General features: G+C 40.5%; 1 protein-coding gene across 2 annotated transcripts in view; it reads left to right on the forward strand.

The window, feature by feature from the left end:
• Positions 1-14,854, forward strand: part of CWF19L2 (CWF19 like cell cycle control factor 2) — a 176,065-nt gene that overhangs the window by 18,053 nt on the left and 143,158 nt on the right. For both annotated transcript variants that reach the window (XM_049621379.1, XM_049621389.1), the window contains exons 4-6: positions 463-573; positions 1,306-1,425; positions 7,954-8,047. In XM_049621379.1, coding sequence (XP_049477336.1) covers positions 463-573; positions 1,306-1,425; positions 7,954-8,047 — 325 coding nt within the window. The remainder of the gene's footprint in view (positions 1-462; positions 574-1,305; positions 1,426-7,953; positions 8,048-14,854) is intronic.

Raw genomic sequence — 14,854 nt, forward strand, 5'->3', positions numbered from 1 at the left:
ATCTGGTATTTAAACACATTAACAAAGTGCCTTACCAGTCTGGCTGTTCACTGCGATCTCTGCATTTTTAAACCCAGGGAAATCCAAAAACTCGAAACTTAGAGGCAGAGTCATTTACTTGGGTGTTGTTTCCCTTGTTGTAGTTAAACAAAGATGTCGATATCACTTAATGTTGGTAGGAACCGCAGCTCTGTGTTGAAGTGAGTTCTCTGCTGTCACTTCTGATCTTTTGGTTTTGCTTTCCCCTGGCAGGAAAACAGTCTTGGTGTTTCATGGGCTTGTCCCAAAAGAGTGGTTTTACAGGTTCTTTGTTCAGATTTTCAGTGTAGCTTTTTCAAGGGGAAGTATACTCTAAGAATTTTCTCTAGGAAACTGAAGAATTTACCATTTAACAACAGCACAGAATTTTTACGTGGAAGTGTGCACGTTTGAGAACTTCTCTTCTATGCCGCCTGTTCCTAGAGCTCTGAAGACGAGTGGGTTGAGGCTGTCCCGCCCCAGGCTCCTGGCAGGGAGAAGGCCTGGAAAGCGAAAGGTGAAAATATGGAAAGGGAAGGCAACCAAGTTGTCCAGGTAAGTCACCCGATTTTAAAGAAAGAAGTATGGACTTCTAAAAATAGATGGATGCTAAAATGACAGATGGATCAAATTGCTTCGGGAGAAAAATGAGACTGTGAAAACAGTATAATTTTACAAATAATTCTGGCAGTGGTACTGTTTGCTTAGTCTTTAGACTTCCATTCTTCTTCTGTGAGAAAGTGAGTACTTCCCTCTGTTTGAGTCCCACAGAGGGTTTCCTGCTTCCAGTTGTTGCTAGAAAAGCGGCCCTTTGCCCTCCTGCCCTGGCAGCTCTGTGCTGTTACCTGTATGTGACCTTTCTCCACTGAGTAGTTTCCCTTTGCCACACCATGTCATCATTTCTCTCAGCAGTATTTAGAGTTGGGTAGTTCACAAATTTGGGGCCCTAGTTCACCCGCCTACGTGTGAATGCATCGAGCCACAGCGAAGAGGGGTGGAAAGAACTGGTGTTTGAATACCTGTTGTGTGTCGGGCACTGGACTGCGCTCCTTAAATCTTGTTTACTCCTTGAAACAGTCCTAAAATGTAAGAATTTATTCCACTTTACAGGAGAGAGATTAAGGCATACAGAGACTAAAAAACTTGTTTTAAGTTAGGCGAATGTAGGATATGATCCAGGTTTCAGTGCCCCCAGAATCCCTGCTGTTATTACCAAGTGTTTATTTTCACTTCTAATCAATTTAGATTGAAGTGACTTTTTTTTTTTTTTTTTTTTTTTTTAAACAGAGAGATGAGTGGATGACTGTTGATTTTATGTCTGTTAAAACTGTGTCATCATCGTCGCTCAAAGCTGCAAAGGAAACTGTCAGGAAAATAGAGCGAGAGAAAACCCAAGCGCTAGAACAGGTAAGAGAATATTTCAAATGCTGTAACTTGTAGTTGACCTTTACTAACCAGTGAGACATTTAGGTAAATGCAGTTTTGCTTGTGAAGTATTATTTTCTCTGCTGTGGTAGTTAATAATATTAGTGGGAACAGCTATGAAGTGTGATAGAAGTTCTAGTGAAATGAATCTTCTGTAGGAAGTCAGCTGAATGCTATGCTAGATTTATAAATCCCAGGCATGTATCGTTGCCTGAGTATTGAGTTTGGTTCACGGTATGGATTTGTAATGGTTTCATTGCTGCCTGTGTGGTCTGAGAATCTTCAAGGTGAGAATTTCTTTTAAAGCTCTCTTGTGTTGGTAGTGCCTTGAAGTGCTTGGCAGTGGTGGACCCTGGGGCTTTCTGGAGGACCACAGTGTCGCTGTGGGCACCACGGGTTTTCCAGAAACAAGCTCATAATGTGGAATCACAAAATACATGAAAATACAAGGCTGGTCCATGAATGAGAGGCTTCTGAGGTAATGAGCAGTAGAATCAGACACATGAAGGCTTTATCTGTTGGGATATTTAATAGCGGTATACAGTACCAGTAGATGTGGAAAATGTAAGAAAGAAAAGATTATTATGAAGGCAGATATGAGAAAGAGCCAACAAGAACTTGTAGAAATGAAAAACACTACCGTTGGAATTAGAAACTCAGTAGATGAGTTATCAACAGATTGAATACAGCTGAAGAGAGAATTAGTGAACAAGAAGATCATCCTTAAGAATTTACCTTGAACACATCATAGAGAGACAAATAAACAAAAAATGTGAGAGTGATGGTGAGAGTCCTGTGATCGGTGTTGTTTTCTCCCTCGTCCCACTGTCCAGTCTAATTTTAATTCTGAAAGTGTGGGTGTGGCACGTGGTCATGGCTTATTAGCTAGGCAGCTCTCCACACGGAACATTGAAGTCCACGGAGTTTTGGAGCATCTTGGCTGAGCTCTGTAAAATATCTTTGTCTTTGAGACCTGAAGGAGTTGGAGTCATGGTATCAAAAGAGGAAAGGGGAAGTGCACGTAGCAGTAGGGAGGTAACCTGTGGACAGTGGAGCCTGCAAAGTCTGGAAGCCGATAATACCCATTGTCATTACAGGCTTGCTTCTGAAATCGTCCTCCGCTGTTTGTGGGCACGAACGTTTTGGCATGTTGGGGCAACCCTGGCTTGTGGTCTTCTCTTTTGTTCATATCCTATTCTGGCCTATTCTCCATATCAGACAACAGAACATAGTAAACCCTTGACTATCTTTACAGAGTGAAATAGTGATCAGTTATTCTTAGAAATTCTGTCCCATAAAGCTATCTTCATTTTCCTATGAAATGGTAATAGTTTTTTCTTGCTTATCTCCCCCCCTTTTCAGGTTTGTCTTCAGGATTTCTCACTAACATAATCTTTTCTTACAAATTCTTCTATAAACTTCTCTGATTCAATTAAGTCTGCATCTGTTGCTGTGCCCACATCTTGTCCTGTGCCTTTGTACCGTGTTTTTCATTCCTGCTGCTCCTGCTTGAGTTGAGTTGTCACCTATGTCTGTCTACATACATATGTATGCCACTTATGTATGTCTGACTTGGCCTCTCGTTCCTCATTTACCTCCTCTCTCCTGGAGCTGAGTTAATGCGTGTGACGGACTGAGGACAGCCTCTGGGACTAAGAGCCATTCGCGGTTAGATGTTATTATGGTTCCGGCCCTGATTTACTCTTGTGTGGGCAGTTTCAGTGCCCTCTTCATTTTTCACTCCGCATCCTACAATGATGTCAGGTCAAGTGTTTGACAGGACAGCTCTGGTCATGGCGTTACTCTGTGTAGAAGCCTTCAGTGATACGAGTTGAGGGGAATGTCTTCACCATTTCTCATGTTTCTTTTCGGGTGGAAGAAGCTCCACTAGTGGTTATCTCACGTCACCCTCTTTCCTCATTCTGTCCTTGAGGCTCTGCAGCAAATATTCTTCTGGAGAATTTGGAAAGAATATACCTGGCATACTTGGCTTAGCCCAGCCTTGCCTGCTTATGGAACAGGCTGCCTGCAGGGACCGTGTGGGGAATCGGTTGCGGTGGGGTTGGTTCGGTGCTGATCATACCTGGGAAAGTGCCTCATTGTGGGGTTCAGTTAACAGGCCCGTTTGGTTTTTACTGAAAGAAAAATTCTCTTCCGATTTAGCCTTCACCAGCAATAAAGGTAATTTTTGTCATTTATCTCCTTATGTTTTTATTGCATTTCTCAACTTGTTCAGAGGCTGGGCTGAAAAAATAAGGTGCTGTATTTATTCTTCTCCCGTAAAGACCCTGTCCCTCAAAAGCTGCTGTAAATAGAGTTCAGACACATTGGATTGGACTCTTTCTCTTAGGTAATTTGTACCTCAACTAGGCTAGTTTAACCACTGTCCCTCATATTTCTTTGCAAATTCCTATCTCTGTATTTTTATTCATTTGGTTCTTTCTTTCCTTCTTTCCTTCTTCCTTCCTTCCTTCCTCCCTCCCTCCCTCCCTCCCTTCCTTCCTTCTTTCCTTCCTTTGTTTCTTTGTTTCTTTCTTTCTAAGTTTATTTATTTTTGAGAGAGAGAGAGGGAGAGAGAATCCCAAGCAGGCTCTGCACTGTCAGCTCAGAGCCTGATGTGGGAGTCGATCTCATGAACTATGAGATCATACCTGAGGCAAGATCAAGAGTCAGATGCATAACCGACCAAGCTACACAGGCACCCCTCATCTGGTTCTTTCTAAGTGAATTAGAAAGTCTATAAGTCTGCATCTTGTTTATCCTTCAAGGCCTAACTTGATATGTACTATGCAATTTTTCCTGTTTCCCTTAACTGAAATAAATCTCTTCTGTCTTTATGTTTCCATAGCACTTTGTTCCTTTACTTTATAGTACTTGTAGATTTCTGTAAAGTACTGTGATTTAGTAGTTTTTTCTGATTTCCCTTATGAGATTATATACTTCTTGAGAAACTGTGTTGTTTATATCTTCCTTAGCAGCTAGAAGAGAACTCTGTGTGTAGTGCCTTTTTTTTTTTTTTTTTTGATATATTTGAAAGTATAGAAGATTTATTATTCCTTTCCCTGTGAACTTACCTTTCTGCTCTGTAAATCCTTGGATTTAGTTCGGACGTTTAAAACCTGTAGTAGTTTCTGATTTTTGTTTAGGTAACAATTCAGACTGTTGGGAGCACAAGTAGATCATCTAGACTATTGAATGACAACAGCCAGTTTTCAAACATCTGCACATCCGTCTGAGTGTGCTGTTCTCTGCACATGATTATATTCTTAACATGTGATAAACATTTGGTTTATTTTGAGGAAAAAAAAGGCCCTTGTCTTAGAATCAGATGTTGACTCTAGTAATGAGAGTGTGGATAACATGAAGACAGTGGGAAGGAGTCTAAAATGATGGTCCTGAACGGAAGCTTCAGTGTGAAGCATGTTGATTTTATGTCTTTTCTTGTTTTGGAGGATGTCATTTCTTTGGTGTTCCAGCCTGGTGTTCTTCAAAAGTGGGTCACGTAATTGACGTATTGCAGTCAGCACTTAAAATATAAAATGTCAGCAGTTTTACATGTAATAAATATACATTTTGTTTCCTACAACCTTTGTTTTGGACACACACACACACACACACACAGACTGTGTATAAACACACACATACAATCTCTCTTTGGGTGAAGGTCACAAAAAAGTGAAAACAAATGCTCAAGGCTGTGTCTTTGTCCTCTGGGCCGCCTCTGCCTGCACTGTGCTATACGCTGTAGACCTGTGGCATCTATTTGTAGACCTCGTCTGTAGAGCATTGTACAGACAGATACCCACTTTTCAGCCTTCTTTTGCCAGCAGGAGGTGTCCCACCCCAGTCCTGAGCTTTGTGTGCTGAAGCTGGCTCCGTCCCCATCTCACTGCAGCACTCGTAGTGTTTATTATCTTACACAAACTGAGGAAGGGCTGTTGCTTTCTGCTTGCACATAATGCCCAGTAAGGCCTGGGTTTCCACTTTGCATTACCTTTCTGGTCCATGGAGGTGTTTATCTTGTCTTGAACTGAAGTATGTTTTATATTTTATGTTTCTTTTCTGTTTGTCCTGAGCAGGGAGGTTGTGATGAGTGAATGGAACCTTTATAGGCCATTTTGACTTGAAGGCCTGAGTGTGTTTTAGCGATTGATTCATATTTTGGTTCATTCCTTCTAATCACCGTGCAGTCTTTCGTCATCTAACTGTGCCATTCTGTAGCTGTCCGTTTCTTGTGGTTATCTGTGGACATTGGCATTGGTTGCTGTTTTTCAGTGTTACACACAGTGCTAGACGAAGGTCCTTGTGTGGACTTCTCCTTGGTGCACACCTAGAAGAGTTGTTGCCAGGTTATAAGGTACTCACCTGTCTTGTGTAGATAGTCGCTTACGCTGCCCTGACAGTGTGCGTTTCTTTACCGTCCTGAGCATCTGTATTGTCAGACTTGTAAATTTTCGTCATGCTAATTAATAGTGAGAGATGGCATTTCATTGTTTTTTCTTTTTAATATTTATTTGTTTTGAGAGAGAAAGAGAGAGTGTGACTGGAGGAGGGACAGAGAGAACAAGAGAGAGAATCCCAAGTAGGCTCTGAGCTGTCAGCACAGAGCTCGATGTGGGGCTCAAACCCACAAACTGTTGAGATCATGACCTGAGCCGAAGTTGGATGCTTGACCTACTGAGGCACCCAGGTGCCTCCCTTGTTTTTTTTTTTTTTTTTTTTAAGTTTATTTTTATTTATTTTGAGAGAGAGATAGAGAGCAAGCGGGGGAGGGGCAGAGAGAGCAGGAGACAAAATATCCTAAGCAGGCTTCATGTTGTCAGGCTTTTGTATTCTTTTGAGACTTTGATGTGGATCTTTGAGTGTCTGCACAAGACCACTGGAAGAAACACCTTGATTTTAGATGCTTTGAGATTTTGTAGTAGTCTAACAAGGGAGGTGACAGAATCTTTTTTTTTTTTTTTTTTTATGTTCATTTATTTTTGAGACAGAGAGAAACAGAGCATGAGTTGGGGTAGGGGCCGAGTGAGAGGGAGACACAGAATCAGAAGCAGGCTCCAGGCTCTGAGCTGTCAGCACAGAGCCCGTTGCTGGGCTCGAACCCACCAACTGTGAGACCATGACCTGAGCTGAAGTCAGACGCCCAACCAACGGAGCCACCCAGGCGCCCCCAGAATCTTTTTTTAATTTTTATTATTTTTTTGGTACAAACTACTCTAAGAAGTCAAATTCTTATGTTTTTGCCTAGCCTTCCACGTTAACCTTGAACTTAAATTTTGTACTTTGAAGATTCTCTACTTTTTTTTATCAACTCATGAATGTATTTTAAAAGCTTTAAAAAAGTTTTATTCACCATTTTTTGTTTTCAATAATATGGTTGGCTCATTTACTAGAAACTGACATTGAACTCTCTTCATTCTTCTCCATCTAGTTGCTATTATTAATTCTAATAATTGTTGTTAGTCCTGGGAAACATTTTCTGGCCTCCTCAGGTCAAGTCAGGTACCCCTTGTATGTGGTTCTATAGCACCCTTTACCTTCATAGCACTTCCTGTATTAGAATTGCTTAATTGTCTCTCTCCTTTCTCTAGACGGTCCTTTCTTTGATGGAAAGGACTCTGGCTTCTTCATTGCAACCCCAGGGCTGGCCACTGTGCTTGGGACGCGGAAGGCACTTGGTTTGCGACAGGGCTACTGTCGTCTCTTTGCTGATTATTACCACAGTTGTCTGACTGGATTCCTGCCTCTGATCGTGCTTTCCTGTACTCTTTCCTCTACTCTGAACCCAGTTTGCTCTTTGTGTAATTCAAAGCCAATCACTTCCATGATTCACCACCGCCCTGCTATGAGAGCCCAGTAGCAGTTTCAACTGGCTCATGTGGCCCTTGTCCCTGATTATTCTACAACCTAATGTCTTATCACTACTCACTTATGCTTCTAGGTTTTAGACAGTCTCAATTCTTTTAAGTTCCTTGGAAGTGTTACGTTTTCTGTTTCCTCTAGGGTTTTATAAATATGCTGCTACTCCTCGCTGGAGTATCTCTATGCCTTCTTCCCCCACAAAAGAGGATTTGGCTAATCCCTGCTCCTCTTTAGGTCTCAGACTGCATGTACTACTTCCTCTAGGAAGTCTTTGATTTGTCAGTGTGAGAGGGGTTTAAGTAATGTGTGGCTATAGCACTATGCACCTCATCCTCAAAACACTTGTCAGTTACTTGTTAATTGTCTCCATTCCTCACTATCGCCTAATCTAGCAAGGGACGAGTTAGGCAGATTATTATATCTTCTGCATCTACCACGGTTTTGATTCATAGTAGGCGTTCATTGGAAGCATTGGACGAATGTTAATTTAGGCATTATTTTTGCAAGTTGCAGAAGAGTGTGTCTTAGGAGTGTTTTAATTATTTGTCCAGGTTTACAATTGTTAACTGAGTCTCATATATTATTGATTAATGTATTTTATGGCGGCTTTTTAAAAAAATTATGACCTCTGAAAACGTTTTGTTCTAGTCCAGACTGCTGGAAAGAGAACTGAATCCATACTGGAAAGATGGTGGTACAGGTCTTCCCCCAGAAGACTGTAACGTGTCATCAGTTACTAAAGGTATCTCTACATTTTGGTTGTAGCCACACAGGCGTTTCTTGTAACTTGGTATTCCTATGGGAATGACCAGAGTTTGTTGGTAGATTGGGAAGATGTGATTATTTAAATATCGCGTGTTTCTGTGTAGTGAGGTGGTTTTAAGTCTGTAATTATCTGTGCTTATTTCTGTATTTGAAAAACAACTGTAAGTTTACTGATCATCTGATGTGGAATCCGGTGGTTTCATATTATGAGCCTCTATGGATTATTATTGAAGGTTCAGATTACATAGGACAAAGTAAATAAAATGTGTGCGGTCTTTTGAGGCCTTGTTTAAATTTAGTACCTGGAAAGATTGATTATGTTAATTATATATGTTGGGGAGGAAATTGATTAAATCTATATTTTTATACTTGATAATGTTTTCATATTTCAGTGTCTGTTTTGAATGGATTAATACAAAGTATGATTTTGTGAGGATATAATAATGCTTTGGGTTGTTACATCCCGTAACAAAATATAAAAAAGCGGTATGTCTGAACTTTTATGAAAATAACGTATAAATATTAAAGATGTGATTTCATATGTTCTTTAGAAATTCCTACTTTGCCAGCATTCATAAAACTTGTTATTTACCTTGGATAGTGCTGTTATTTTCCAACAGATGGAGACAAAATATTTAAGTGTCACATAATCACACTTGATACCATAATTTTAAAAGTATTTTTATGCCAATTAAGTGTTCATTGACACCTCCATGAAAAGTTCATTCAAATACAATTAACCCAGTGTACAGATAGTGGCATTGTAAGTTAGGGTGTTATCTTTTCATCTTAGTGGTTTACCAGAACACGTTCCTGCTTTTTGTTATATCTTTTATTTTTATTGTGGCCATTCATAAAAATTCTTCTTATACTTTATGTAGAGATGTCCCTAGAGCCCCCTTCCAGTTTCATTTGTATTTTTTTCTTTAGCAGTTTTGCTGAAGTTATTAGTAATTGTAGCATTTTCTTTATTGCCTTTCAGCACTGGTAGAAATGTCTCTGCTGGGTTATATCATAGGAAGTGTAGTCACACAGGAATCTCTTTGAGATACTTTTTTTTTTTTTTAGACACTTAAAAGCGAAAGCGTAGGGCAGTAAGTTAGCTTCCTGAACCATTACTGTGTTGGGCTAATTTTACGATCCAGGCTTTTACCAGCACTCTTGTCAGAGGGCAGTCAATAAATTCATCTCTGGGGAAAACTTAGAATTGACAGACTTAATCTTTGGGTTTTTTGCAGTCAATAGGTTCTTAACTTCTTGAGTGTGGGAGACTCAAAGTTCTACCTTACGTGGTATCTTTCAGTTGAAACAGCATAATCAAAGACGCTAGGGGAAAAACGACCTAATATGAAGCTTTTGGAAAGCCTTTTTCTTTCCTCTTCATATATGCTTTCACTGCTCCCCTTTCCTGTATTATTTAGAAGGAAGAAAAATGACAGAAAGCTTCTCTCTGTCAGACGTTCAGATCCCAGAGTTGAAATTAAATTAAAAACTTTTTTTAATGTGTATGTATTTTTGAGAGAGAGAGAGAAAGCGCGCAAGCAGGGGAGGAGCAGAGAGAGAGGGAGACACAGAATCCGAAGCAGGTTCCAGGCTCAGAGTTGTCAGCACAGAGCCCATTGCGGGGCTGGAACTCGAAAGCAATGAGATCATGACCCGAGCGGAAGTGAGATGCTTAACCTCCTGAGACACCAAGGCACCCTTGAGTTAAAATTAAGTTTTAAATGATCTGCGGGTTTTACCACATATGCAGATAGTGTAGTCATTCTGTTTAGACCAGTGGTAAGGCTGAAATGGTTAGGCACCGAAAAGTGTTGTAACTTTAATATTAGGGAGTTGTGTTTGTTGGTCACATAGTGTTAGAGTTAAGGACTCAGATTTTGGAGTTAGGCTACTTGAGATTGGAATTTTGGCATTTCCACTTACTGCTTTGTGATTTGGGGAATGTTTCTTGACTTCTCTGAGTCCAGTTTACTCATTTTTAAAAAAGTTTTTATTTAAATTCACTTGCCTAACATAGAGTAATACTAGTTTCAGGTGTACAATATAGTGATTCGACACTTGGGCACATCACCCGGTGCTCATCACTGCAAGTGCACCCTTAATCCCCGTCACCTGCTTTCCCCATCCCCCTGCCCCACTCACCTCCCCTCTGGTGACCATCATTGTGTTCTCTGTAGTCAAGAGTTACAGCCCTAGTTTTTAATCCCTGTTTTACAGTAAGAGTTTAAGTAAATTCCTCAAGTTCATGGCTAGTAAGTATCCAAACCACAGTTTGAATCCAAATAGTTTGGCTCCAGAGCCCGCTCACTTCCCAGCATGCTGTTCTGTGCCTCTCAAAGCTGGAGACAGAAGTGTACTTTCATCCTCTATTTGGTCATACATCTATGCCTGAATTTTTTTCTAGAGTAAGCATGTATTTTGTATTTGGAAAAAAAGAAAAAAAACTATTTGAAACCAGCCAGTTTAACTTGGTGTCAAGTTCATGCATTTAATTTTCTGCCAAATTGGCAAATCCTGAAGTTACGAAAAATAGCCGCATAAGGACGTACCCGCACACAATAAAAACCCTAGGCTGATTCGATATGGTATTAAGTCATCAGGTCCCATTCTTTAGGGGTGGAAAGTAAGAGTTTTTGTGGTGGTGTTAGTTGCCAAGGCTTCACCCTTGCGTGTGGAACCAGATTTTGCATCTCAAAAGTATAAAGCTAATCAGAATTTTCTCGCTCGAAATATTTTTAAAGGGGAATGTCCTTTATGTAGTATAAGATGGAAAGAATTAAAAAAAGTTTGTCGTCTGTACCTGAACCAAGTCTGCCTTTCTCTGCACGACCACTTGGCTGTGCTATCTCTTGATTCTGCTCTTGCCTGCTCTTCGGTGATCTGCTTGCTACCCCTGTAGCCCATACTCCCCAAGACGACCATAAGCAGGTCCTACAGAAGTAAAACCAATCCTGTCATAGGCCTCCTCCTGTGACATTCTTCAAGGGCTTCCCATTGTTCTTGGGGTAAGAACAAACACCCTTCTGGAGGCCAGTGATTCCTTGCACCCTCTGCTTTCTGGCCAGTGGTGCAGTTCCTGCAGCCTTCTTTGAAGGGCCTCAGGGCCTTTGCACAGGTTTCCCCTCCATTACCTAAAGAGCCCCTACTCCTCTTTCACATCACTGCTGCGACATCCTCTGCGAGGCTGTCCCTGACCCCCGGACCAGGCTGTTCCCTGGTGTGTGTGCTAGCTCTGTGTCCACTTCAAGACCCTTACTATTACGGTAGCAATGTTACATGGACTCATGTGGTTATTTGAATGTCCATCTGTAATGAGATTATGAGCTCTGTGCTGATAGGGTGGCTGTTTTGCTTACCTTTTATCCCCAGTGGCTAGTACAATACCTTTCCCAAGTGAATAATGTGACAGGCCGCTGAGCCAAAGTGCTATGTGAAACAAAATATGAAAAACAGCATCTTGGTGAATGTTTGATGTTTTATCATTCCTTCCATTATTACCCAGTTAAGCTCAGTTTGGAAATGAAAATAGAAAGGAAATGGTATATTATCCAGTTAACTTATTGAATATTACCTACAGAATATGTATGTACCTGTATTTTATGTAAGAAAAAAAAGCTTTCTCAGTCTTTACATAATACCCATTCTGTGTAGGAATAATAGTAGTCAATGTTAAATACAACTCTATTTTTTAAAAACAGTGCATCTTTATATCAGAACATTCACGGGACATCACCTCTTAATCAACCTAAATTTGCAGTAAAAGTTGTTTTCAGAAATAAGTATTTGTGAAATTGACAAGCTCCAGTAAATTCTTAAGGCAAATAACTATAAAACCTGGACAGAAGGCTCCTTAGTTTCACATCGTCTAGAAATAGCTTCACAAATCATTTGGAAAATCCACCTAGGGGTAATCATAATAAACCACATTTCCCATTCATTTTTGAAGCCAGTCTTGCTTGAGAATTGATCAGACAGCACCTGTTGCTGAAGATAGCAATAAGGCCTGACCCTGATACTTAAGCTTTGATTCTGGATCAGTTTTCTGGCTTGGGCTGGTCAGGAGTCACTTCCTTCAGAATCTTCATCAGTGAACTGAGGCAAGTATGCACTCACGTTATCTTCTCTTACAGCTCTGCATCCTTTTCTGGTAGAGAGAGGTTGTCAATACTCAGCTGAGATGCATTTACTGTGGCTTTTGTTTTTAAGAGGTAGCACGCCGTTTTGCCACTGGAAAGGCAGAAGTGACCTCTCAAGGCATCCAGGGCAGCGTGGGTAGAATACAAATGGAAACCAGTGGGAATCCCACAGGAAGTCCAGAATCAGAGGTTGTCGGTGTTGCCTTTGAGCGGACCTTCAAGGCCAGCTAGAAAGGGGCTTCCCATACCACCGTATTTGTGAGTCTAGAGAAGCGCCCAGCCCCGCCCACTGCGGCAGGTCTCGGGCAAGGTGCCCAGGGCACCCTCATGGGAGCGCGGTGTGGCGCCAGGTGCACTGGAACAGGTGTGCCTCTCAGTGCGGGGCCAACCAGCTAGGACTGCTCAGCACCTGCATGTCCTACTCCTTGGACCCGCACAGGAAGTTTATCACTTGCCTTGTTGGTGCCATCACCCTGGGAACATGGTGGCCGGTCTTAGGTGGGTGCTGTGAGGATCCAGGGAGGAGATCTTCCAGCAAAATATCTGGGATACAGTAAAATAATGATGACAGTGGCAAATACTTGCCCTTATGATGAAATGTTTTGGGAAAATGAAGTTTTCAACGGTTTGTTTTGGTAGTGATTGAGGTGCCATGTTTTCAAAAATCAGTTCATTAGTTTTGATCTTTTCCCCTTAGAAAAAATTAAGTGGACAAGTAAGTAACCTGTTTTCAGCGTTCATACAAAATTATTTTTAACCATATTGTAGCAGTGGGAATATTTGTACAGTTTTAAAGTACCTGCGGCACATTTACACGTGAGCTCATTTTCGTAACAACCGCGTGAAGGTAGCAGAGTAGGTGTTATTGTCCTGAATGTTACAGCGCAGGACAGTAAGGCTCAGAGTGGCCGGTCGTTCCTCTAGTCAGAGGGGTGGTCCTGGGACCAGGTCTTCTGATTGCTGGCCCACGTTGAGTTGCTCTGGATTCTTCACTACAGGACTGGATGTGTTACCATGGAGTTAGTAGACATTCTTGCTTACAAACTGTTCTCATGTATTTTTGTTCTTTCCAGGATGTTTTCCCCTCTTTTTTTTGACTTTTAGAATCTTCTGAGTTGGAAGAAATTTCATAGGCAGTTTAAATCAAAACTGCCCTGTAATACAGATGAAGAAGCAACGATTCAGTCAGTGACTTGGTTAAGATCTTACAACTAGTTTATAGGAACACTGAGGTTAATATCTTGGTCTCCTGATATTTTGTTTGTTGCTGTTTTTATATTTGTCTTATGAGAAATGTGGGGAATGGAGCTTGGATTCATTTGGTTGTGTTTTGCGTATACCAAATAACCTTTAATTATGATGGAAGCATATACTTTTAGTCTCTTACATTTTGACCTCAGATATAGGTGTATATATGTTGTATACCGTGAGTTTATTATAATTATTTGATATATCTTTATCTCTGCATAAAGGATAGCGACTATGTTTTATTTATTTTTTACTTCCTACTGTGTTTAACACATTTTCATATTTATAGTAAATATTCACTAAATATTTGTTAGAATGAATTTCATGATAGATGGTGCTGCAAATTGGTATTTTTTATTTGTTTTTAAAATATTTGGTGATTTTTACTGTTAAAAATATTTCATTATTGTCATCTCTAATTATAAGATTAATAAGACTATTGAAATAGAACATACAATCAACTAAAGATGTAATATTATTGAATAATTTTTTTAATGTTTATATATTTTTGAAGGAGAGAGAGAGAGAGAGAGAGAGACAGAGTGTGAATAGGGGAGGGGCAGAAAGAAAGGGAGACACAGGATCTGAAGCAGGCTCTAGGCTCCGAGCTGTCAGCACAGAGCCCGATGTGGGGCTCAATCTCACGAACCATGAGATCATGACCTGAGCTGAAGTTGGACGCCACCCAGGCGCCCCTAAAGATGATATTATTGTATAAATATTTCTAAAATTGTGAGTCTTACTCATACCTGAATTCATTGAAAGGTTTATTCTTTTTAGAGAAAAAGATTTTTTTAACGTTTATTAACGTTATTGAGAGAGAGAGAGAGAGAGAGAGACAGAGCATGAGCATGGGAGGGGCCGAGAGACTGGGAGACATAGAATCCGAAGCAGGCTCCATGGTCTGAGCTGTCAGCACAGAGCCGGACGCGGGGCTCGAACTCACAAACTGCGAGATCATGACCAGAGCCAAAGCCGGATGCCTAACTGACTGACCCACCCAGGCGCCCTGAAAAGTTTTTTTTCTTGTTTGAGTTTCTTGGTAAATGTCAACACAGAGGAATAAAAGTCTTCCTTTTTCTCTGAGCTTTTTTTCTCTGAACTGTGTTAATATACTGGTGATTGTTAAGAAAATCTTGTCTTCACTCTGCCCGTCAGCATTTTTTCAGTTTTGTAGATAATTCTTTGAAATAAACTTAATTGTGTAACTGGGATGTTAATATAGGTATTATTGATAATGGGTTTCTCTTATCCTCGTGTAAATTGAGGATTTAGACTAACTTCCTTGAGTAATTGCATTGTTAATTTTGAACTCATACATTGTATAAAATAAAAAAGGAGTAAGAGCAAAATAAACTCGAAAGAAAAGTGAATCATTGAGTTAACTGGACATCTAG

Source organism: Panthera uncia, chromosome D1, assembly GCF_023721935.1.
Source record: "Panthera uncia isolate 11264 chromosome D1, Puncia_PCG_1.0, whole genome shotgun sequence".
Lineage (NCBI taxonomy): Eukaryota > Metazoa > Chordata > Mammalia > Carnivora > Felidae > Panthera > Panthera uncia.